The sequence below is a fragment of the Centruroides vittatus genome, unplaced genomic scaffold (assembly GCF_030686945.1).
Source record: "Centruroides vittatus isolate TY-2023 unplaced genomic scaffold, ASM3068694v2 contig_847, whole genome shotgun sequence".
NCBI lineage: Eukaryota > Metazoa > Arthropoda > Arachnida > Scorpiones > Buthidae > Centruroides > Centruroides vittatus.
The window spans coordinates 147,181-173,765 of record NW_027122552.1 but is presented as its reverse complement, the minus strand read 5'-3'; the positions used below and the strand labels follow the sequence as shown (position 1 = coordinate 173,765).

Genomic DNA, 26,585 nt, shown 5'->3' with positions numbered 1-26,585 from the left:
TTTACAAGTAACTTTTTAATCTAAATTTGGAATTTCTTTAATGGCTTTTTCTAGTCTTTCACTCTCTTTTCTGTTCCCCACTCGAATACATATTCCTCTGTTTTTGACTTCTCTTACAGTTTTAACCTTTATTTTTAAACGATGTGGTTCGATGTGTTTTTTAATTTCTTCTGTTACTTTCTTCATGTCAGTCGATACGCCCTCCTCTTGTTCTTTAGGGTATATCAATACTGCATGCGATCCTTCTGCTCCTTCTGAGTTTATTGTTTTGTCGATTGATTGTTGAATATTTTTTGTTGTAGTACTTTGTAATATGTTTCTTTGGTTATTTCGCTGTATGATGGTTTGCTGGTTATAGATTGTATCGGTCTGGTATTTTCTCTAATTCCTTCTATTATTCCGAACATTTGGTTGAGATATCCGTACATTTTTGTTACATGTTTTCTGATTTCTGCTCTATGCTGAACCCTAAGTGTACTATTTCCATGCTCCGGGCATAGGTTCATTATCTTTCCTAATAAGTCGCCTGCCTCTCTTATTAATTTGGTTTCCAGGGTCTCCTTTCCAGTTATATTTTCCAGGATTGTCCTTGTGGCGTCTTCCTCCTCATGAGGTACAAGAGTGACCCTTGGTTCCCTAATAGTGTCGTCCATAATCAAATTGTAAAAACGTACCCCACTACTTGTGTATACCTAGAGCCCCAAAGCTGAAGAGTGTGTTGGACAGATGACCTTAGGTTCCAATGACTCTGTACTGCCAGACTTGTGGCCCAACCGCACAGAGGAAAGAAAATAGTACTATAACTAACTTAATCTAGACTTAAACATATACAATTAACTCAATACACAGTAGATAACACAGTGGTGATCATGGTTTAAGCCAACACTGAATAATTGTCAAAAGAGTCCAAAACTGAAGGTCCTGTTGAATTAGATCGATGACGTCACCGTTCACTTCGTTTCCGAGTCCATTAACGTCCGTTGTGACCGTTATACCAGTTAGTGATACGAACGTCGTTGACCGTTACTAGGGTAACTGTCGTTTCTGATCAGTAAAGAAATTAGTTAAGTTTTAATCTCGTCGTTATTCAAAATCTATTTAAGATAAATTAACGAAATTTGCACTCAAGGTTTCTATAATATTCTTCTTCGTGATCTTGCCAAATTTTTTCCGAATTGCTATTCAAAAGCCCGATGCGGGCCATTCGAGTAGATTTTAAAAAAGAGCTGTAGTTGCCAAAATACCAGGCCGAGAACAACCAAATTTAAGTACAGTACTTACGGTTATAATCCGAACAATAATCCGTAACTGATTCCAGATAAACGGTCAAAGTTTAACAAAAAATCGGACTTCGAAAATGCTGTTTTCAGTCGCCGATTTCTCCAAAAATATGGGTCCTATGGTCCCAAAATTTGTAACATCGTCTTCGACTCGTTAAGCTGGTTCCGAAAACGTAACACTTCACTATATTAAATTAATAACATCGTCTACAACACGCGACAATCAGGAGCACGTAAAAACCCAACTTGACAGTTAGAGCCGCCGGACTCGCTCTTTTTTTTTTCCACACACAACTTACCGAATGTTGCTTTTGCTAATACTCTAGATTTTTGTTGCATTTTAAAAATTTCTTAATTGGGCTGCAATTTGAAAAAACTGAAGGCGTCTCGTAACTTTTTTCAAAACTTATTCTTCTTAGCAACCTCATCAATATTAACTGCGACATGCACAATGACGACAATCACTTTCTCCTTCTTGACTGCAAAGCACACCCAAATTAATCTTTCACTCACTTGTTTATAGTCCTTCATGAGTAATTTAACTAACACCTACTCCTTCATTTTCTCGCTTTGTCTCTTGCACATCATACCAGATCAGCACATTCCCGTTCACATCTACACACTCCTTTCCCATATTAATTTATTTGATTATCTGTTGCTATTCTTACACTCCATGCACCCAACGATATTTTGCTTTATTTATCCTATTCTGGTCCTATCAATTTGTTTGGTGGGAGAGAAATTCTTAGGTGAAGAGCTCCACTAGTCTTCGATTCTGCCTTTCTCACCTTTTTCTTTCTTTTAACTAGAAAAGAATTTTACATGATCGGGGCGTTAGCCATACGCTCGACCCCTACATTGAAGACTGTGATCAATTCGTTTAAATTCACTGCACAAAATTATTCCTATGTCATTTGTTTCATAGGACAAACCTCGAGCAAGAAATATTTCAGATATGCTCTTCACAATTAACAGCATTAAATTTTGAACACTTTTAACTGGAAACTTCCATCTATTTTCAGATAAACACTTATAAAATGCTTTGAAAGTATACACAATGTCACATTTGATAAAATTCAAACGTGTGAGTGCAATATTAGTTAATTTTTCCCGCAAATTTATTTGACACATCGTAAATAGAAAATGAAGTATTAAAATAAACTTATATTATATATGTGGAATATAGAAATCTACTATCAAAACTTATACACAGTTTAGCCCACAATTTATAAGTTTGACCCTTTGGATTATAACAGAGCAACGGCATACTACAACGATTAACTGACGCATATTTATAAATTGAACGGTAAGAAAACTTTCTACTGAAATACTTAAGAAGTATAGATATGCAAATATGTAGTCAACCCCGGTCTTGGCCACAAATGCCTGATCTGCACAGTTTTATAAGGCAGTTCATTAGTTTTCAACATTGAATAATTCAAGTTTATACTTTTCCTTATTCCTTTTAATTCGGAAATCTAACCAGAAAAGCAATAGTCAACACGATGAAGTATTCAAATACGTGCTCGTATTGGTTGTTTGTATTTGAGTATAATAAGACCGTGCTTTACACTACAATAAATTAAAACCTTAATGTATTAACGAAACTACCATAATTAAGAAACAGGTAAAACAGGTTATTCGACATTTAAAAAATGGCTGACGAATTTACACATTAAAAAAGTCCATAGAAAACACTAAAATGTCTTCATTTTTGTAATGACAAATCATGAAAATTTTCTAATGTGTAAATTCCTCAGCCATTTTTCTAAAATGAATTATGTATTTTTCAATTGTTGGCTTGACACCTGTAAACTTTTTAGACTGTTTTCCATGTTTTTGCAGAGGCGTAGACTCTAATAACAGGTCAGCTCTGCAATGTAAGACTGTTGTTTATTGTGATTGAACATGACGAAAATGAAGATATTTTAGTCTTATATACGGAAATTTTTAAGGTTATTCTATACTTTAAAGGTATAAAATTTCTGGTCGTTCTCAAAAGTAAAAACAGTCGTTAAAAGCTTAATGTTTTACCTCAGATTACGAGGTTCAATCTATCAAACATATATTATTCGAAGTTTTTTTTTTTGTTAAGAATGAACGTTTTTCTAAATTCAATTCCATTATTCAACTTTTTCTTAAATTTATTCACTAAATTATTATTTATGATTTATCCTTTGTAATTATTTTGCCACTAATTGTATTATAATTTTCTATAATGCAATTAGTTGCAAAATAAACTATCATACTTCATATCTAATTCTAAAACGTAAACTGTAAAATTCTGTCATTGGCTATTTGTTATATGATATAATGATATTTGCTATAAAACTATTGTAAGAAAATAGAAATATGTAAGAATGTCTAATTATCTAATTTTAGTTTAATATCGATAACGTTTCTTCTCGAATATCATTATTAAATCTCTAAGTTAAGAATGAATTAAATAAATATATTATACATACCAACGGGATTGTTATCCAAAAATGATATCGGCGTTCGAATGATACATTGAAACATATTGTTGTGCAGCTTCATAGATGCAGCTGTAAACATTTCAAACAATAATATTCCAGACAGTATCGTCGTGAGAAATACTGCACATATCATTCCAAAGTAAACATAAATGTTGTAGGCTTCACTATAATAAAAGTTTTCTCCTTCACTATTGTTAAAAATTGTTTTGTTAAACGTAATATTTTTCAGTTTCACTGTACTTTGTCCATAGATTCTTCTTTTATTATACCTGAAAATTAAACATGAAATAAGAATTAAATTTTTGCATTTACAATACTTTTGTATAAGAACAGAAACACATAAAAACTGCTTGAATGCATTATCTGATAATATAAGCCATCGATAGCATTCTTGTATAACTGTAATCTGTAACGGTATGCCTAAAACGCACACTAGAAACGCCCTAGCAATGATTTTAAATTAACAATAAATTATTTTTATTTGTAATAGGAATTTATTATTGATATGAATTTATTATTTATACCACGGAATGACACCGCTGCTGCTAAAACGCATACTAAAGGACGGCCCGGGCTACTAGTATAAAATAATACCTACAGATAATATTTAGATATATAAAACGTAGAAGTGGTAATTCATCCGCATAAATAGAATCAGTTCAGTGCAAATTTAAGCATTATACTCATAACTTATCATTAGAATAATAAGTGAGAACATCATTGCTATCCTTTATACTGTGACTGACAATGCTGCAATTTAAATTTATCTCTAATCATTACGCAACTTTGTACAGTACATGCTGACATCTTGTGACTCTGCTATGAAAGCATGTTAAAGTCTACTGGTACAAAGGTTCAGAGTGGAACAAAATATTATGTAAGTCACTTATCTTTCTGTACTGTTCTTACAGCGCATTTAATATTTTGATAAAGCAATATATCCAACATGCAACTATTATTGATTTCTTTCAGAAAACTTTTTGATTATAAAAATAGGAGGTGTTCAGTAAAGTTCTTAACTAAACTACGAAATTTTTCTTGTAGTTTCTTAAATTTACTTTGCAATTTAAAGTTAAAAGTTAATGTATTTTAAATTCATACATTAAATGAATTCTGTTGAATTCTTTCAAAATAATTTTATCATTTATTTTGAAAATTTTATTGAGAATAGTAAATATAATATTGTACATCAAAACATTTAGAGATAGAAGAATTAAATAAATCCATTGAAATTTGAGACGATTGTTCATCAATTATATTTGGAACATGTTAGCATAATGAAAGGAATATGGTATAAATAATGTCATTTGTGTTTCAATAAACAATTTATATTAAACAAAACATATTTACATATTAATTTTCACGTTAGTCGTGAAAATAACATACCATTTGACTAGCCAAAAGTCACTGGCATTAGTAATAGCTTGTGTTACAATGAGTATAACTAATAGAACAGTCTTAAAGAAGAAACCCTTTCCAGCATTAAAATATTCTTTATAAACTGAAAGTTCTCTTGTTCCAACTCCTTCATCATCCGGTTGTATTTTTTTATCTTCATCTTCCTGCAGCAAATAATAATAATAATCAACATTACATGAGTATTCATTGAATTATGCTTGAATTCGTTACAAAATATTTTATTACCAGATTTAAAAAATAAAAGTATACGAAGTATAATTTTTTATTCAAATATTTGTCAATTATATGTCTGTAAGTAATGAAGCTGGGTGCAAATATCTCATAAATCAATACCCTTTCTTATTTCTTTCAGGAAAAATTACACACAAATTCTTTGGGTAATTTTCAGAAGAAGATAACACTTTCCTTTGAAATTACAAAAAAACTTAGTGAAGATCTTTACTATAATCCGTCTCGAGTTGGTTCCTACGACTCGAGAATGTTCCTACGTTGGTTCGTAGAAAAGTACACCTTCACACTCAATCCAGAGAATATTTACAGTTTATTTACAAAACAAAATATTTCAGAATATACAAGTTCAACAACATTACATACACGGTACAACAAAGTGTGGTGTCTTACGTGTCAGCTTGTCCTTCGGGAACTATTAGACTCTGGGGAAGCCTCAGTCAGTCTGTGGAGTCGGCTCAACTATACGGACTATCCAGTCTCCGCACTTACCCGTCCCTGAGATCGTTGTCAGAGGAGAACACTCTCTCCACGCTCAGCGGGCTGTCCAAGTGCCTGAGACTACCGTATTATCAGTCTTTTGCCCTTCTCCGCCACTTTCTCTCGCCACTTTTACTATTTAAAGAGTTCTTCGACGACAACTTACGACCAATCAGGGTTCTTCCTTTCCTCGGAAGCTTTCAAAAACGTCCGCTCTTCTCCCGACGAAAAAACAGCTTACCGTAACGTCCGTCCCTTGTTTACATTTTTTTTAGTCGACAAACATGTGGTAAAAACATTGACACCTACACACAAGTCCCATAAACAGGAACGCTACACCCTTTGTCTTCCCGACCGTTTACAGACACAACGCCAGGTGGAACCAATTACCAAGGTCGTGTTGCTTTTACACCTGCTCTGCCAAAAGCGGTCCTTTACAAACTTAATGTCAATTGTTGAAACTGCAGATAAATTTTCGCGTTTTTGGATCAAACTGTATTAAAATAAACAAAAAAGTCCAGCAAGGAGTTGCATAAATTTTCGGCTGTTGAAAGATTTAATTTTCAAAATAGCATATATTATAATAGCATATATATAGTATATAGCATAACTAGCACAGAATGCCCAGAGTGGTTTGAGAACTGAGCGATGGTGTTGACTTGTTCCATTATAGGGTATGGTATGTTTCGTCTAGGGTAACAGAAAGTAACAATGGATATATTCAAAATATAAGCATTAATCGAGTGAAAGGCTGCCGAAAGTGACGCAATTGCTGGCGTTTTCAAGAGAACACAAACGCTAGCTGCCAAGATATCCTGAAAGAAAAACAAGAAAAATGGCACATGATGTGGACTTCCACGCTACATTGAACTTATTTTTTAACTTTTTTAATGAGAACAGTTAAAAAATGAATATTTCGAAAAAAGAAAGAGAAATATGTATTGTGGAAAATTATAAACAATAACTGTGCAAAATTTCTTAAAATTCGTCAAAAGGTTTGCCAGCTTTCATATACAGGATAAAATCAGTCAGAAGTGAAAAATCCGATATTTATGGTAGTCCACGTTTCCTATGCAGAAATTAATTCAGAGATTGAGCTTTTGTAGGAAAATTAACATCAGCCGGAAGGAGTAGTATTTAAGTTTTAAGGTATCTTACATACATTAAAAAGTAAGCCTTCCAATGGTCCATTGACACGGGTGTATTTCGTAACAATTGCGATTTTCTTTTAGGCATTTATAATCAATCACGCTCACTTGCATATGCGTAAACCTACAAAGTAATCGAAATAACACAATTTATGTAGGTAGATATCTGACAATATAAAACTGATTCTTATTTTTAAATAATGGTATGTCAATACTATATCAGTGAACACATAAACATTCTATAGGCCTATATACAAAAGTTTAGTTTCATATAAAGGAAGTAAATTCGCTCCATCTAAAATATTAATTTGCAAGAAAAACAAAGTACTCTTGCTGTTTGATAAACTAAATCTAGATACGGTTTGGCTGATGTAAGAATGGCATGAAAACAGCAGCAATTAAAGCAGTAAACAAGTGAAAAAATGACCACAGACATTAGAGGTCCCGATTATTCCAATTTACCCTTGATTGTTAGTGTGTCAATCGATACAGAGTAGTGTACAGATAAACTGTATTTTTGTAAATAAACTGTATGTACCAAACGAGTTGAGTATGGAGGTCGATATACAGTACGTTTGAAACATCTCGAGCCGTGCTTACTTAAGAAAGTTACTTGAGACGGAAGACCGATGGGAATCTTCTCTCTCCTTCATGTTGTATGTTTCAGATAACATAACACTGTTATTATAAGAAATAAAAGACGAAGCAATATAAATAAATCATGTACAGAACTGTCCAAACTGCACGAATGAAAACCGATAACATTTACAAAAGCCCAGCAAACGAACAAACAATCAAACAAACATTCCCCCTTATATATTAGTACAGATAGAATTGTGTTTGGCGATATCTGTTATGAAATTTTGTTATAAAAGGTTTTTATATTATTAATTATTGTAATACGGCAAAACGATTAATTTTAAGTGTAGGAACGACTTTTATAAAAAATGTAAATTTTAGTAATCAGTAAAATCATAATTTAGTCCAATCCCTCTTCAATATGATAAATAACACAAACTCTATCTCTCCACCCCTTTCACATTTAATCACCAAAATTTAATAGCATCAATGTTCTTCATATACAAGTTACAATGTCAAATTTCATTTCTTACACTTTATCCCATCCTGAGATATTACATGAAACACGCACACTCATTCTGTGTGTCAGTTTATTGACTATTTTAAATTCAGAGGTGTCAAAACATTATTCCAAATATCCCTAAAGGTAAAATGTGATACGATTACAGAATCATAACAGCCGGGGATGTAATCCACATTACGTTAAAACAGAAATGTAATTTAAAAAAATAAAAATCTGAGATCATTACACTTCTTTCCAGTGTTATAATATAACAGCTGGGGGAAGTAAAACGTATTTTTTTTAATAAATAAGCACTAATAAAAAATATTTATTAGAAGAAGAAGGCGTCGTTTATAGAATAGAATGCACATGTAACAACCCAGTTTTTACATCGGTGAAACGAAACGAAGACTGAAGATCAGACTGTCAGAACACTTGGCTGCTGTAAGGTTAAAAATTAGTAATTCTCCTATCTTCCAACACTGTAATATTAATAATTGTCAGATCAATACTAATAAGTTAAAAATTGTCTTTAGGGAATAAAACAATGTAAAACGGAAAGTAAAGGAACATTTTGCTATCGTTATGCAAAACAACAATGTAAATTTGAATACGGGAATGCTAACAGCGGAATGCTGGGAATTTTTTGTGAACTATATAAGTGGTTTCTCCTAACAAGTTATTGTCGGAATATGAACTGTGTACGGTCAAACCTACTGAAGATGCCTTTCATAAGAGGCGAAATGCATTTGGGAAGTTTGTTAAAGTAAATAAAAAGTTTTTTCTCTGCAAGTTGATTTCTTTTACCTTTTTAACTGTAATCTTTTTTATTCATTGTTAACACAATGTTTTAGAAAATTTTTTAGTTACACAATATCCATAAGTCAGAACTGAAAGAAAAATATAATTTTTTCGTATACTTTAAGATTAAAAAGTAAGAAGAATAGAAAGTCTGACTCCATCGTTTTTTACAATTATTTTGGAATACTTTTTTTTAAATTCAAAAGTGCTTGTTATCGTTAGGTAGCTTACAAAATACATAAAATTATGATGTAATCGTAGTTGTATAAAAAACATCGGCATCTATTAAAAACAGAAACTAACAGTGGAGATTTGAATAAGCTTATTAAAAAAAAGTTAAGTATCTTGATATAAGTATTACTCAATCAAACTTTATAAATTAACTGTAAAATTTTATTTCTAAACTAGAGTAATCTTACGCTGAAATTAGAATTTCACTATGTACAAAAATAATGGAAAATGCCATATTCAATACTCAGAAATTATCCAGTCAGATAACTATTAAATAAATAAGTAATTCTTACTACATTTATGTTACAATCTTCAGTGTTATCTGACACATCGGCTTCAGTATTTTCAATTAGTTCATCATTGTTGAAAAGTGCAGTTTCTAATTCCATGTTATTTTCAGCAGCTCCTTCCTCTGACGAAATTTCTAAAACCGTTTTTACATTTTCTATTTCATTGTAATTTCCAATGTATTCACATTTACCCTAAATAATTAATAATATATATAAATACAATTGAATTTATGTAATTAATGTATAAAATCATTACTATAGAAAAAAGTGTATAGAAATAAAAATTTGTTTTTGAAAAATACTACGTTATTATATTATCAATTCTTTCATGAATTCTTTAACTAGTGTCAATCACTATTCTTTATTTACTGCCATATCTGGAAGGAAATACAGTATAACAGTTCTGGAACTCACCAGTGTCTGAGTAGATACAAATCATTAAACAACACTTGACAACCGACATGATCTGGAGGAATTCTCCACATTTCTATCATCTAACATTCATGAGGTCATTCTTCCAAATACATTCGTTCTAACAATATTATTAATTCGCATATAACCTGTATATTGGACATACATATTTCCTTCTATTCACCATATAGTTAAGGATATTTCAATACCAAAAAAGTATCGATACCGGTATTAGTATCGACAGTATCGGGATTTCTGTACATAAAGTATATATGTTTTGCTTTAGTTTAAGTGAACAATCCAAATATTTTCATTGATTTTTTCTGTTTTTCTGAACTTAATAATGTTAAAGTTGATGCTCGGTAATTAAGACACAATGTAGTTTTTAATTGAGAAAATAATGAAAGAAACAATACTAATAAACAATTAGTATATTCACCTTGCATAACACTAACACTTTACTTGCAGAGTTCAAAAATTGCACTTGATGTGTAACTAAGATGCAAATCTTTTCTTTCAAATATTCCATTATGCATCTGAAATAAATATAAAATTGAAACATATTCAAATATACCATAAATAAGATTTAAATATTTACTTTTCGAAGATATGTTTTCCTACAGGAACATCGACAGCACTTAGTGGATCATCGAGGAGGAATATATCTGCATCTACATATAGTGCTCTAGAATATATATAGAAATATATCATGAAAAAATAATTTTATAGCAAAACGAAAGATGCATTGCCCGAACAGAAGATCAAAACTTACAATTAGATTTATAGAATGTTGTTTTGCTGGTTAGTTATTTTTACTTTCCCGACTGTTACGAATAACAGAGGAAAAGTGTAGCAAACAATCCTAAAATGACTTCCATGTTTTCATTTTTGGACTAAAAACATTTTGAAATGTTGAGAAATTCAAAAAATTCGAAAATAATTTTTCTATATTAGGTTGTGTGTGTGCTCAGAGGGCACAATTTTGTTCACCTTTTTTGAAGTTTAATAACTCTTGAGCTTTTTATCAAAACTTTCTGAAATATTGCAGGGAAGTTTGGGTGTTAGGGGATTGATATATTTAAATTTTTGTGATTATACGTTGAGAGGGTGAGTAGATAAAGTAGACCGTATGTATGAACAATAGTGTCGGACTTAATAATGATTTTACTCGTTATTAGCATTTAGGACTTTTCATAAAACACATCCCTCGTCTGAAAATTAAGCTTTTTGCCATTTTATACTCATTACAAATATAAATATCTTTTTGAATAAAATATCATAACAGATAGCACTACCGACTGTGGCTACAAAAGAAAAGCAATTTGTTTCTGAATTTTCATACAAACTGTCATTCTACACCTATGACAACAGCTATACGACAATAAGGTATAAATATGAAAGAGTTGAAAAAATTCATTGTTTTGACATAAAAACATCCAGCAACGGGTTAAATAAGGATTACTGTTATTAAGACATATAATTTCGAAATGAACTGTTATAATTTTAATTACGATATTACCTAATAAAACTGTGTGTAACATTATCTGTTATCAGATTGTTTTTCATGAAATCGAAAATTATAAAAAAATTATTTTAGTCAAGAAAAGTCAGAATTTTTTCCAAATTCAAGATTTTCAGTAAATTTGTTTATTTAAAAGTTATAAAAATAACTTCGGGTCATAAGTCAGTTAGTAAAATTTGACTAATTTAATTATTTCTGTAAGTTTACAAAATTGAACATTATCAAAAAATTATTTTATTTTAAAAATAAGACAAAATCGTTTGATAAATTTAATTATTCTCGTAAATTTATTAAATTAATTATAAAAAAGTACTTATTATCACAAATGAGTCAAAAACCTCTGAAAGATTGAATCATTTTAGTAAATTGAGTGAATTATAAATTATTAAAAATTTTATTTTAGATCAAAAATAAGTTACTAATCTTTGATTAATTTAAGTATTTCGGTAAATTTGTTAATTTAAAGATTATAAAAATTACTTCAGATCGAAAACAAGTTAAGAATCTCAGAGAGATTGAATTATTTTAAAAAAATTATTTTTAAGTATGGAAACAATCTAACGTATTTTTTCAAAATGTTTGTTGTTTGAGGGTGATGATTGAATTTAATAGCAATATATACAAAAATATTACTAAATTTTTTTTTTAAAATACAACTTAAAATTATAGTTTCTATATGTTTTACGCCATTCATATCATACTCCTATCATTAAACTCAAAGAAATACAGAGTAACAGATATCTTACCTTGCTAGATTAATTCTTGCCTTTTGTCCACCGCTCATTATTACTCCTCTTTCGCCTACAATAGTCAGATCGCCTTTAGGAAATAAGCTTATATCCTAAATTAGTAAAAGTAAAAATATAAATTAATTATATTGTAAATAATATTCATTGACAAATTTATTTAGATTAAAGATGACTATTAGACATAAAAGTAAACATTACGAAATATAAATCAATATGCATCATTATTATATTTGCTTTATACAAATACTTGTCTATTATTTGTTTTTTTTAATATATGTGTAATAGAGACAATTAGAATGTAACATTAAATATAATACAAACTCAAACTGATTTATTTTATCTCTCAGAAATCTGGCACTTTCACTAATGTGGCATTCCTTTCTGCAATTAATTAGCAAGTATCTAATATATTCTGCGCTTTTTTTAAAGGACTCAAATAAAGTTGTGAGAACCGAGAGAGTTAAGCGGCGAGTTCGGCCTCACTTACTGGCTTCTCTGTCAGAGATTGGCCATAAGAGGGTAATTAGTATGGTGAGGAGAGATGTTGAGGTCGAGAGAAAATGTCCAGCGTACCCAGAGATGACAGGCATGATATAATATAAAATAACATATTTAATAAACAGATATATTACTACAATTATTTTAGAGTACAAAACAAATAAAGATACGACTAAAACGCGACAATTCTATTGTCTATTCGGCTTGTGAACTTTCGAGCAGTACTATTCGGTTTCCGATGTATCGAATATAAACCAACCTACATCTCACTTAAAGCTAGATACATAGGTGTGAGGTCCCGCGGGGGTATGAAAATACGAAATTATCTTCTATACCGCTTACACGACCCTGTTTGTCATAAACTGTTTTCTAGTTGTCATGCCCAATTAAGGAGATGGCTCCTTAAGAATTTAGTAATTTGTAATATCCTTACAGATATCCAAGATCAGAAGTTCGCAAAACTCCTGGATGAAGTTTTTCCTGACACCAGTTAACCTAGGTATTTTGCGAGTTAACGCGCTATTTTCCTTCCGGAATAACGACTGGGAGGGTCGTGAGTAAGTTAGGAAGGACTTTCTAAAATATGAGTCAGAGAAAATCATATTAACAGAAGTAAAGAAAATTTATTAAAATAACTAAAATAAAGCCAAATACATCTTAATTTCATTTCTATCTTAAATTCTATATTCTAAACGCACGAGAGAGAGAGTTTACAATTAATTCCGAGTCGGATATAATACCTTGTAAATTCGTAGGCTTGACTTGAATTATAAATTGTTCTTCATGAGGAAAGTTCATTTAAAAGTTCTAAATTCACTCTTCTCTTGGCACAGAAAATATAAGTCTTGATTCTTCCACTTTATTTCATTCTTCTATCGGGAAATTGATTATTTCATCAGACTCGACTGTAATATATTGGGAGACCTTTTCTCTCGCTGAATCTTTGCAACGAACTTCAAAATCAGACTCCTCTTGCTGGAGAACTCAGATATACTTCCTTTAGTCGGAAAGGTTTTCAGTGAACTCCCCGATTTGGGCGCAAATTTCGATATTATTCTTTTGGCTTACCCAATCAAAACAAAGGATTCTTCTTACGTAAACAGGAAAGTTAGGAATAAAAACTGGGGAAACAAAGCCTTGGATGACGTCGAATTTGGTTGATGACAGTGGTGATGACAACGGTTAGGTTTCCGTTTTAACGGAAAGGGGGATAGTCTCCTCCCTCTTACATGAATCAATAAATTTGTTTAAATAAATCTTCAAATCATTAAATAATAAAAATCTTCAGTTAATACAATCAAATCCACATATGATAATATAAATAAAAAGGTGTTTCTTAAATTTGGTTTGTTGCGTTTTCAATTGCGTTTTAATAGGGTACGTCAAGAGAATGTACTGTACAAGTTCAAGTTCTTTATTGCCGTACAAAGGTACAAGCCCGGTACCACGTAAAAGAATGTACTGTACACTAAGAAGAAATTTTTTGAAATTCTCCCCACGGGGGAAGTGTTACACATTTATAATAGATACATTTTGAGCCACAAGAACGCGTGGCCGGGTCAGCTAGTATCTGATATATTTTTTTTATCAGTTAATGTAAATAGATTTTTTGCGATTCTCATTACATATTAACTGGGTGGTGACGACACTTGAATGTATTTTACAGTGAAGAACATATTCGCAATATATTATACATTGGAAACATTTAGCCTATATCGAATGTATTCTTTTAGAAATTCATTCAAAATTATCTGAGTAACATATTTTATCCCGTACTTATATTGAATAAACTGATAAAAGCAGAATTTCAAATTGAGATAATCTTTTTCATATAATTAATTCGGGTGTATTTATTAATATCCAAAAGATTTTTTCCTTTGCACACAATTAGAATATGTTCTGTTGCAAGAACTATATTAATAATATAAGTAAATGTAAAGTTTTTTAAGAAAAATTATAAACGAAGCTTTTTATTTTCTATGCAAATATACCTTGATATTGCCTAACAATAATCGAGCGGTTAAAACCACTAAACCCTGGTAGTTGGTCATGGGTTCACGCTTGCCGCGTGGAGTTTACTGGCTTTTCTTCACGTTAATAACACCTAAATAGGGGCCAGGTTCTTATGAAAGACCACCCGAGAGACACTACCCGTCGGCAGATCGCCCTTGTCATGACCAAATAAACCTAATCCTAAACTTTATATAATGATAAAAAGTCAGTAAAATCTGAATTTATGCCAATAAATGGTGACACTGCTCTGCTACATATGTGGATGCATTTCAATTAAAAACACTTGCACAAAGGTCCACAGCAAGTTACATACAATTTCTTTTTCTTCCACGCTGTTGTTGTTTTCTTTATTATAAATAAGCCCGTTTTTATTTTTAAAAAATATTTATTCATTCATTTATTTTTTGCAAAATTTTTCAAAAATTTTTTTCTGTGTGTTTGGCTTTGTTGTTTTTATTTCATTGCGTGTTTTTCATTTGCTTTTATTATTATTTTATGGACGGTTCATAATTAAAGTGGTGTAAGTTGAGTTTCGTAAAAAAATGGAAAAATAATCGTCACAATCCAATCGCAAACACCATATCTCTTGAATAAAATATTTAATCTTTAATGTAAACCGCCCATCGAATCCAACAAGTCAAAAATGCCACCTGCTAATTGCAACATCTCTTAATATCAGTGTTCTTTAACAGAAATTTTTCTGTTTTGTATATCAAAATGAAATGTGTCGCAATTATCATTCCAAGCGACTCCTAAAGGTTTAGAAGGAATTGATAACTGCTTCTAGGATTCTTCTGACTGATCAGAATATAAATTCATCTCATTCAATTCATCACGCAGATTGGTTCTAAACTTTCTTAGGAAGGATGCACATGGCAATACGACCACAGAAGATCTGTTTGTGTTTCAACGCAATATTCAAGATGGCGAATTATTCCCACGTTGTCTTTGTCGTTGTTTTTACACATTTCGTTTTTTACAGCTCGTTTTATTTACCTAGAAGACGTCCTCTATGATGATGTTGCTCGTACAACAACCATGCTCACGGACATCATTCCGGCATACAATCAACTCTCGGTTTCAAGACTAAAAGAACTCCTGTAGCATCAGACTGTTGCCAGATGGCAAGAGGAATGGGAGCGAACTCCGGAATCGCATATCACTCGACAATTTTTCCCAGACGTCGAAAGACGGCTCAAGTGGAAGTGGCTTCACTCTGAACACCGCAGTTCGCAACTGCTTACAGAGCACGGAAAATTTAACGCCTACCTGTATAGGTTTCGGCATAGTGACACTGACTGTTGCCGTATCTGTGGGGTGCGTGACAGAGTTAAACATTATCTGTTATCGTGCCCGATATTGGAAGATATAAGACGCGAACTCAAGATATACATAGAAGAAGACAACCTGAGTTGGCCATGTAAGCCAGAACACCTTGTGTCAAGCAAAAAGTACTTTTTTCTTTTTCAAAGAATGGTTAAACTTTATTTCATCAGAACATTAATACACTAATTATTGTTTTACTGTTTTAGCTTTATTGTATCGCCAAAGACCTTTCATGATCTTCTACTAGCCTACTATGTTCTTATGTGTTAGTTGTTGCACAAATCTGCGATGTGCCCTCATCCTGGCCTACGTTCTACAGGCGATTTCATCTGTTTTATCTGAGCTCTCTTGAAGAGCTTCCATGTACTTACTGTGTGTAAGTTGTTGCATAAGATCTGTTCAGTGTTTGTCACCTGGTCCTCTGTTTATACGCGGATTCTGTTTAGACTGTTTTACGGTCATTATAATTGTCAAAGACATTGACTCATTTTACTGACATGTTTTCTAGTTAATGTATATTTTCGCGTTTTTGTTTTTTTTGTTTTTTTTTTTTATTTCATTATCATACACATTGTCGGTTCTATTCCTCAGAATGTAACAACACTGTACTCCATGTCTTTCTACCCCAACTGTGCCTAGCAGTGTCAGGAGAAATAAAATTTATTTTGTCTGTCTGTCTGTCTGTCTGATGATGTAACCAAATATTTTGGATTACAGATACTTACTCGGATCGCGGAAGAGTTGATATTCAAAATACATTTATTCCTCGATAAGATCTTTCGATGGACAATACTATTTCGAGTAAGATTGGTTTATTTTGTCCATACAATTAAATTATATGATTACTTGTGTAGATTTTTTGTTAAATTCATTCCCCTCTCATCTTTTTGTCATTAGTCTCAGTTAACCGCGTCGAACTTTCCGCCATTAATAACGATTATGGTCGTTATTAGCGTTTGAAATATTTATAAAAACTCAACCCTGCCTTCAAAATTAAGCCTTTTCTATTTTCTAGCAATTAAAGATATAAAAAAATTTTTAAATAACTTTAATATCTGACACAGTTTAAACATTCAGTCACACAGTTTTAAATGTTTCCGGGAAAGTGAAGCAACTGGTTGCTAGATTTTTTTTCTTTTGTAGTTTACAAACTTGGGACAATTAAATTTTAAAAATTGAAAATATAAATCCGTTTGTTTACTACTGAAAAGATTTAAGGATACATCTAATTAATTTTTAATTTCTAAATAAACTTTGTATAGAACGTGTCCATACTCAAATATAACATTATCTTTGTATTCGATTATGTTAAAATTCTTTCCAATGAGATATTTCATATTTGTGTACTTTATTATAAAGCTTCTTTATAAAATATACAATATTTATCAGATTTATTATTTACATTTATTCCACAAATTTTGTTTGGTTCTACTGTAAAATTTACATTAACCTATTGGGTCGCTAATGCACCAATTTTAAATTATCTCACTATTTCCGTACATTTCCATACAATTAATAATTCATCTGTCTTTTTACAGTCTACCATATCCTTAGTGTGGTATTATATACATTTAGTATGAGCAAAACAGCATATTACTTTAATTATATGCTGTTTCAATGTTTATAAGATTAAAGTAATTTAGAATACAAAGTTTTAAAACATTTTTATTTTAAATATAATCTTACATTCTGTACATCTCACTAAATGATACACAATAAATGAAATCTTTTACATAATACACTTTAAAATACAAATTTTATTTATATCTGTTAATTTAATGAGATTATGTAAATACAAATTCTACTTGATACGATTGACAAAAATATTATTCATATCTCATTTCCGCTAATGTAGTGTATAAATATATTAACACAAAAGAAAAATATTAGATTCGGGGTTTATCACCACTAGCATCTGTAAAGATCATATGGTATATAAATTAATTATTTGAATAATTTAATTTGTACATTTATTAATTATAACGTAATTAAGTAATTCTTACGTTTTAAAATGAAGCTTTAACTTCAATTAATTTTTATTACTGTACGTTCACTATTATCTGCAGCAACTTTATACGAAATGGAATTCTGTTAGTAAAAAGTACATTTTTATAATTATAAACATCTTTAAATCTTATTATCTTAAAATTAACAATTTTACTTAAGACGAAGGTGATTAGTATTATTTGCTACAGTAACCCGCTTACAAAAGGAAGAGAATAATGGCAATTGGGTTAATGTTACGTATGGTAGCGAACTCGGCAACAGGGAAAGTTTAGAGGGCGACAGGGAAATTCTAGACTACGCTGGGGAAATTTCTTTTCTCTACATTCAAGATGACGACAGGGAATTTGTCGGGATTTCGTTATCAATTAATAAAATTCGTAGAGGGCGCTTTGATCCGTGTAATCGCGATTGATCGGAAGTATGCAAATTTTTACCCCGAGAGTGGAGTAGGCGTGTTGTCGTGCAAAAAGATTTTCTTGAGTTTTGGATACTTTTGGAATTTTTCTATTATAATGTAATTAATAATAACAATAATTTTCCTTTTGAATTTAAGCGATTGGAATTTATTTATTGAAAAATTGGGTAAGCGATTTTTGCATTTTTTGGAAAGATATTCCACAAGTTAGTCATGTCGAATTGCGATATTGAATCGGACGAATTTTGGAAAGTCTGTACTGGGCGACGTTTTTATCAGTTAATAGAAGCAGAGTCTTCTGAACTAGGATTAGACGAAAGAATTGATGGCGGGCCGAAATTTGCCGTAAAACTGGGCCTCCAACACACCGAGGAACATTGCCAGAAATGTGGCCAAACATGCAAATCGAGTTATCGCAGTGACCGGAAATCATGCGAAAATGCTGGCGGAATAGTTCGGCTCTCGAAGGAACGTTCAAAGGAAATGTGGCAATATGTCATGGGCGAATCTTTTGACATTCATACGGGAGTATCTTGGTTTAGAGTGCACGACGAGTATTTCGGCAGTTTCCTCGGGTGTTTCTAAAAAGGCAGACATACACTGATCAAATACATCCCGGTCACGGAAAAATACCTAGTTGGAAAGAACCAGAGACTATTCCGGCTGCTTCCGCACCTAATGTCAGCAAGAAAGACAAAAAAGCAAAAGAAAACACAAGACAAAGGTGAAAAAAAGAAAGAAAAGTGTTAAGACGAAAGGGGGAAAAAGAGCATCGTCACGTACCGGAGAGTCTAGTTCCGTCGACGGGAAACGTGGAAAAATGGGAAAAACTCAGAAACAAAGTAAGTTATCCTATGTTTTTTAATTTGTATTTTTTAGAATTGTAAGCGTAGAACGTAGGGTAGAAATAATCTCCCCTTCGCCGTTTAAATGTAAGGTAGAAAGAAAAATTCCCCCGTCGCTGCGTGTAATGTAGGGGTGCGGAAAAAAATCTCTGTCACCGTCTAGATTGTAGGGTGGAAAAATTTCCCCGTCGCCGAGTTCGCGACCATAGGTAACATTAACCAGCAATTGTAAACAGTAAACATTTATAAAATTATTAATAGATAAATTTTTAAACACTACAATTATTTTTATTAAACATATAAATCTGCTTCTTATTACTTTATTTTTAAAATTTTATTATTAATATACTGGATAGCTATTAGTTTGCTATTATCGACTATACAAGATAAAGACATTATTAAGTAATTGAATTATCAACAAAAATAAGAAATTAAAAGAAAATTATTTAAAATATTACAAAACAACTAAAAACATAAAAGAAAAAATATATAGGCTTATCTATATTAATAAAAATTAAAACAAGATGAAGATTTTTAAGTACAGTACATATGAACAATTGTTTATTGTCATATCGCCATAATGTCAGACTGCAATTTTTCGTCACAATGCTCTGACTTTCAGTAGTGTCTTGCCCCTGTACACCAGTGATTCTCAAAGTGGGGGTCGCGACCCCCAAGGGGTCGTGAAAAATATTTGGGGGGACGCTGAAAAATTGATTCCTGATCAATTTTTTTCAAATATTTTATAAATTTACTATGGATTTATGTTTAGAAATAATAGAAATAAAAACTATATAAAATAATTTTTACTTAAATAAATTGCACATATAAATAATATAAATATTTAAATACGAGCCTATCCCCTCCCTCCGGGATGTTTTTCGACACATACTCATTATTCGGGGTCCTTTGAAATTTTTAAGTGCAGAAGGGGGGTCGCGGTCCAAAAAGTTTGAGAAACACTGCTGTATATCATACATTTCCTGTTAAAAATAAACTCTTGCCAGTCATATATATCAAACTTCGTAGACAAGAAAATTTTTAATTCAAATAACGTGACTTCCGGTCTAGAAAGGAGGTTTGTATGTAGTTACTCGCAGCCTCCTATACCTGAGCTTCTCATATCTGGTCTCGACTTTAATCCAACTAACATCGTTCTCGAGATCAAGAAGCGACAAACAGCAGACACACAGACCGACAGACTAACAACAGTAGTATCAATAATTTATAGTTCTAGAACTTTTTCAGATTGAAGCCGAATTGAAATAACATAAAAGTATGAAATGCTAGATAAGTTATAAATAAATTATCTAATACAAATTCAAAATGTGTATAAAAAACGATTCATGGAATACTATGAATCCTTTTTTATATACATTTTATATATATTATATACAATCCTTTTTTAATACGTTTTCATATACATATAAAAAAGAAAAATAATAATAAGGATATTTATTATATATTTATATAAATGGTTATTTAAAGAAATAATATAAAAATTTTGAAAGTGTACAGTAAGATATTCAAATACAGTCAAACCTGTTTTTATGCGGGGGATAGGAACCGCATTAAAAAAAACGCATTAAAAAAAATCTCACGAAACTTCACGAATGGCTGTAAATAATAGTTTTCGCAACACAATTATAAAAATAATTTTTTTATGCGGTCAACAGGGACCGCATAAAAAAAGTCTCACATAGAAAATAACTCAAAACCGTACGAAATAGAATTTATTGACAACAGATGTCAGCACTTGACTGCATCGTCTGGTCTATCGTCTGTTTTACATATTTTTGTCCAGGTGGTGTTTTGTTGACTTAAAAAGTAAATTATTTCATTTTTCGCATATTCATGCAATAATATTACTATAATAAGTGCATTTATGCTATAATAAGTTTATTTAGCTATAATAAGTCAACGTAAGACATGACGAATCGCACGAGACTAGTCGCCAACTATACCGCACAAATTAAAAATTCGCATTAAAAAAATCGCACAAATAAAAATCGCACATAAAAAGAGCGCATAAAAACAGGTTTGACTGTATTTAAGAAGTTATACAAAGATAAATTGTGTAGTAAAATTTATTTAATGCAGAAATGTACTTACGGAAATGAGAAAACAATTTTTAAATGTATTATAAGTATGAATTTTACTTGTAATTTTATTTGTATATTGAAAGAATATTTTAATTTGTACGGTAAAGTTAAGGTAAAGTATAAACATTTTGTTTTGCGTTTCAAGAGAAAGAAAAGTAATCGATAAAAGATACAAACTTACTTTTTTTATAATTTCATAGCTAGGAGGTAGTTTATTTTTATCTAAAGTGTTGATTTCGTAACTGTTCTTACTATCCTAAAAATTTAATATAACAATATTTAACTATTTCTATAATTTGTTACTGTTATAAATTGATATGATTTATATTTACCTTGACAAAATTTGGAGCAACTCCAGAATAATCACCCGAAATATCGTTATAATCTTCATCATCCCAAAGAATATCATCACCGGAACCAGAAATGTCCGGAAAATCGTTACGATTTACCACATATTTAGTAGATTTACTGGTAACTTTAGAAATGCAAATAATTATCAAGATAAATATAACTTTCCTCATTTTTCAGTTGTTAAATTTTGTACACGATTAAATTGCTTCTTAAGTAATGTGATTTATAAATGAGTATGATATAACATCATATCAGAATTTAAACCAGAACTCGACAAACGAACTTCCTTCTTTAATTTTTTGTCGGTTTGATAAGATCAATTTAGTCATATTTATAAAAAAAATTATTATTTTTGCCCAGGATATTAATTATTTTACTTCGGTAATTATCACCCTTTTGATTATATAAAACTTTAACTTAAACGTTTAATCCTTTTATGAGACAACCTGGACCGAATCCAGGCAAGCGACACACTAAGAATTTAGTTTGGAAAGCCTGTCCCAAAAATGTAGACCCCCTCATCGCCCAGATGTCCCAAATGTAGGCCTGTCGAAATCCCCAATTGTATAGAAAGTATTCTTAGCGTCCACATAGCGGAAAGAGTTAATCGGGTATCTTTAATTTAAACAAGGAAGTCATTAAAGTGTAAATCAGGAAGCCAGGACTGATATTAGTTTATAATCACTTTTATCTAACTAAAAAATTATATTTATATATAATTTTTTACATTGATATTTTATATGTATTTAATAATTTATTGCAAAAATTTATTTTTTTTTAATCAGAAAAATAATCATTATCAGTTTATTTATGTTACATTTTACATGTATTTGTTGGGTTGATATGTTTGTATGATTATCTCAATGTATTTTGTGAAATAAATAAATGACGTAGTAAATAAAAGTAAATATTTATTGTCTTAATTTTATAACTTATCGTTATTTATATTCTTCACACAAATAATTTTTCCATCTTAGTGAAATTACTTAGCAAAATTATCAACATTATTCGATATAGACAGATGAAAGTATGCAAGTATGACGTGCACGTAAGAGTAACTTGTATGCAGGCTTATACATACAGGTATATAATTATATAAGCATTTACAATTTACATAAAATAGCGTTCAAAACCGAAATCACAAAGGAATATTAAGAGAGTGTTGTTTCACATCAACTTCTCATTGTGCCTTTGTGGATTCGGTTTTGTTGCGTATTATGAAACGTTTCACTTCTATTTCTACACAACTGGAATACTGGAATAAATAACTTTTTCTGCTTTTTGTTACTGCATTGGAACCTTTTTTCATCAATTCAAAGTGGTTCCTTGAGGTACTCTTCTGTGACAATACTATTAAAGTGTGCGATGCCACCTCTCAATCGGATTTCGAATTGGTATTGTGTCTGACCGTCATATAATGCCTAGTCAATTGCCTTATACACGGAAGCTATGTTTCTTAATTTATCCCTTACAATGGTTGTTGTTCAGATACATTAGCAGATATCGATTATAAATCGATATCTGCTAATGTATCTGACCATCGATTATAAATTGAAAAACTGGTAAATAGATTTTATATCTTTGTTCTCGTTACATAATATCTTTAAAAATTTTGTAAAAAATTCAATAATCCTTTATGATTTATATCTTTTAACTTATTTGCATAATCATACATTATTACTTTGTTGTTATTTATGGTATTATTCAAAGAATCAATTTTAAATTGCATTAATTCTTTATCATTTCGTAATTTGGTAAGTTCTATTTCCATCTTTTCATTCCGTTCGTTAACCAGCTGCAATTGATTTTTAAAATTAAGTATTTCACTATGAATAGTTTTAATTTGCTATAGAATTAACGAAAACTGATTCACCATTTTATCGTTACTGGTGGTAATTAGGTCTACTATTTTTAGCCATAGGAACTATCCCTTCAGGTAAATCAAGGTAAAAATGTAAACAAACGTGACATAATCGCTATTTTCGTCGTTTTCAGCTCCAATTTAGCTAATTTTCATATTAATTGACGGTATTTATATGAATAAGTGTTTTGTTAAGTGTTAAGAGAACGAGAGGCGACACTTAACAGAGAAAAAGAGAAACAAAGAGCAGACAACAGAATCAAAGTTGTCGTCGAAAACTCGGGGTAATAGAACTTTATTGGTATTAGCAATGGGGTGGATGTAATAAATCTGTTCAATAAAAGCAATAAACGGTTACTACTGTGATTTTGACACCCAATTCTACTCCTTCTCTAGTTACAAAGAAAGCCGATGTTAATCGTTGAAACTTGAGAATATTGTAACTGTAATAAAGCACTTATCGGTTTGTTTACGTTAAAAACGAGTGTCACACCTTTCTGTAAAGGTAATAAACATTTACTATTGTGACCTTGACTTCCAACCCCGCTTCCCTCCAATTACAAATAAATTGGAGAGAAGCGGGTTTCACTACTTGGCATCGATGCCAGGCAGTGATACCCGAGATATTCTAAAAAGAAGTGAAACTAGATATTTTTATGTTTTGCATTTTTTTGGATCAAATTACAGTAATATAAACATAAGAAATGTTAGGAGTGAGAAAAATTACATAAATGAACGATATAATCGTATTTTCTAATGGCAATAATGCCAGATTTTTATTAAACAAAAAAAAAAAAAAAAAAAAAACGCGATTATATTAAAAAAGCTGTGATTACGATTTTTAAGCTTAGTGCTTAACATAATCTCTCTTGAATCATTCCTATCACCCCCAATAAATCATACAGCGGCGCAGTCCATTTTAAACCAATGGGAACACAGAAACGATTGACATGTCAAATGACATTACATTCAACACTGGAAAATGGGAAGGACAATACTGCAACTGGATTGCGGAGGTGTCCCACCAATTACGAAGATAACTTCTTGTTTCTAAAAAACTAAACCTTGACTGGTCTAGAAGTGGGAGCTTCCATGTCAAATGACATTGACATGACAAATGATTGACATGTCAAATGTCTCTTACGTGACGTGACGTCATGTCGAGGGAAACCATTTTGCACTTAGCGGGCAAACTTCAATATAATACTTGTACTCAATCTATACCTTCAGTCTTTTTTTTTTTTTTTTTTTTTTTTTTTAATGATTTTCATCGAATCATCGAGCTCATACGTCCAGGTCATTACTAAGACATCTTTTGTGTCTTTTCACTTCAACAGCGCCATTTTATCCTTGTACCTGACTGACGTCTCTTTTTTTTCAATTTAGTTAGTATGATGTCCTTTGGCAAACCTTTCCTATCTTTCTTACAGTTTCAATGACGTCAGTTGAATTACTTACTAAGTACTCGAACAAATATACGTTAGTATAATAATTGTCCACTCCCAAAGAGTAATCTTTATCTAGCAGATCTTTCATAAGGAAGAACAATATTAGTGTAGTGGCATTTTTTTGATGAATCGACATCGATCAGGGTTAAAGGAAATTGTGTTCCTTTCCCTGTGTAAATTGCGAAATTATATACGTATCCAGTTTTGGTTTCACAAAGGAAGAAACACTCTATTCCAACTTAGCTCTTTTCAGTGGAATATACCTTTTCCACTCTAACCGACCTTTCCACAAAAGATTTTCATCTATGGATATTCTTTTAGATAATACATATGCGCTCTTAAAACTAATACTAAATAAAACTAATAATTTATTAATTTTGTATAATTTCTTCATTTTATCAGTGCCGCTTGAGAAATGTAGAAATTTAAATAATAAGATAAACCTGTCTATTGACATGGTTTGATAACATATGAGAGTACTTAATACATTTAAAAATCTGTTTATTAAAAATAACAATTTTGATAAGATTTTAAATTATGATTTTTAATTGTTGATTTCAACAATGTATTTTCATTTAACGTATCTCATATATTTAGGTCCCCAAATTTATACCGTTGTTACATATTATAGACATGTTTGAAGTGAAAATAGCATAAAAGATTTCTGTCTACATTCATTTTCAGAATAACAATTTAATATATTAAAATTTATTGATTTCGTTTTAAAATAATCGCATTGTTTATCAGGTCAGAATGAGGAAACTGACGTATTTTAAATACAATTGTAACATGCAAAATAGGCATCCACTCATCCATTTGTGATGATCGTAATGAAACAGTGATTATGAATAATTAAACCGGCGGCCTTACATAACGTCGAAATTTATTTATTTATTTATGTTTTATGATTAATTCTAAGTGATTAGAGAGTTTATTTGACTAATTTTATTTAATATATGAAGATTACAATTTCAATATTTTGTTTTACGTGGAACATCTGTATTATTCCGTAAACTATTACTCCACCAAATCTTAGTTATTTGTAAGATCATATCAAATTATGAAATTTCATGTTGCACACGCAACAATAATGAAAAATTATCAATTAACTACCTGTTCTCGAAATGATACCGATAGAATTCTAGTTACAAAAGTAAAGACAATAGAAATTCTAATATATACAATATTTTATTTATCGTGATTACCATAAAATTTTTTTCTACTAGAATACACATTTACTACAAAAAATACATTCTTCAGTTAAAAGATTATGATGAAATTACTGAACAAACTTTCTAATAAAAGTATTGTAATAACGCAATTTTCTATTGTTAAATTCTTTGAAATTCAGTGATTTATTCAACAACTAAATCATCTAAAAATAGTTTGCTTTTAAAACCAATTTGTTATAAATATTAAATCTACTTATTACATTTGAGTAATATTTCACGTATATAAATTTAGCAGTAAAACAAATTCAACCAAATGTATGGATTTTAAAAATTCCACGTACCACGCCACAGACGAAAATGTCATTTATTTCTGAGTACAGGATTTATAATGAAAAACATAACACGTAATCAACAAAGAAGATCTACTGTT

The 26,585-nt window shown here is 30.8% G+C and overlaps 2 protein-coding genes across 2 annotated transcripts; both read right to left on the bottom strand.

Moving 5' to 3' along the window:
* Positions 1 to 970: 970 nt before the first annotated feature.
* On the bottom strand, positions 971 to 15,915 carry LOC136982510 (ATP-binding cassette sub-family C member 4-like). The gene is made up of 8 exons (XM_067279006.1): positions 15,898 to 15,915; positions 12,115 to 12,209; positions 10,445 to 10,531; positions 10,286 to 10,382; positions 9,439 to 9,627; positions 5,144 to 5,319; positions 3,746 to 4,026; positions 971 to 1,044 (listed from the first exon to the last, which is right to left on the bottom strand). The coding sequence occupies exons 1-8, from the start codon at positions 15,913 to 15,915 to the stop codon at positions 971 to 973; spliced, it is 1,017 nt and encodes a 338-aa protein (XP_067135107.1).
* Positions 15,916 to 17,939: 2,024 nt separating this feature from the next.
* On the bottom strand, positions 17,940 to 21,900 carry LOC136982521 (uncharacterized). The gene is made up of 3 exons (XM_067279017.1): positions 21,656 to 21,900; positions 21,505 to 21,579; positions 17,940 to 18,042 (listed from the first exon to the last, which is right to left on the bottom strand). The coding sequence occupies exons 1-3, from the start codon at positions 21,842 to 21,844 to the stop codon at positions 17,980 to 17,982; spliced, it is 327 nt and encodes a 108-aa protein (XP_067135118.1). The 5' UTR covers positions 21,845 to 21,900; the 3' UTR covers positions 17,940 to 17,979.
* Between the last annotated feature and the right edge of the window lie 4,685 nt (positions 21,901 to 26,585).

What these genes read in the sequence shown, in the direction of transcription:
- LOC136982510 (XM_067279006.1), bottom strand. An exon ending in GACTTTTGGCTAGTCAAATG is followed by an intron (nt 4,027 to 5,143) that starts GTATGTTATTTT and finishes TTTAATTTTCAG; the next exon opens with GTATAATAAAAGAAGAATCT. An exon ending in TTTGGATAACAATCCCGTTG is followed by an intron (nt 1,045 to 3,745) that starts GTATGTATAATA and finishes TTTACTGATCAG; the next exon opens with AAACGACAGTTACCCTAGTA.
- LOC136982521 (XM_067279017.1), bottom strand. Translation starts at nt 21,844, where the DNA reads ATGAGGAAAGTTATATTTATCTTGATAATTATTTGCATTTCTAAAGTT. An exon ending in TTGCTCCAAATTTTGTCAAG is followed by an intron (nt 21,580 to 21,655) that starts GTAAATATAAAT and finishes TTAAATTTTTAG; the next exon opens with GATAGTAAGAACAGTTACGA. An exon ending in GCTATGAAATTATAAAAAAA is followed by an intron (nt 18,043 to 21,504) that starts GTAAGTTTGTAT and finishes TTTTACTAACAG; the next exon opens with AATTCCATTTCGTATAAAGT.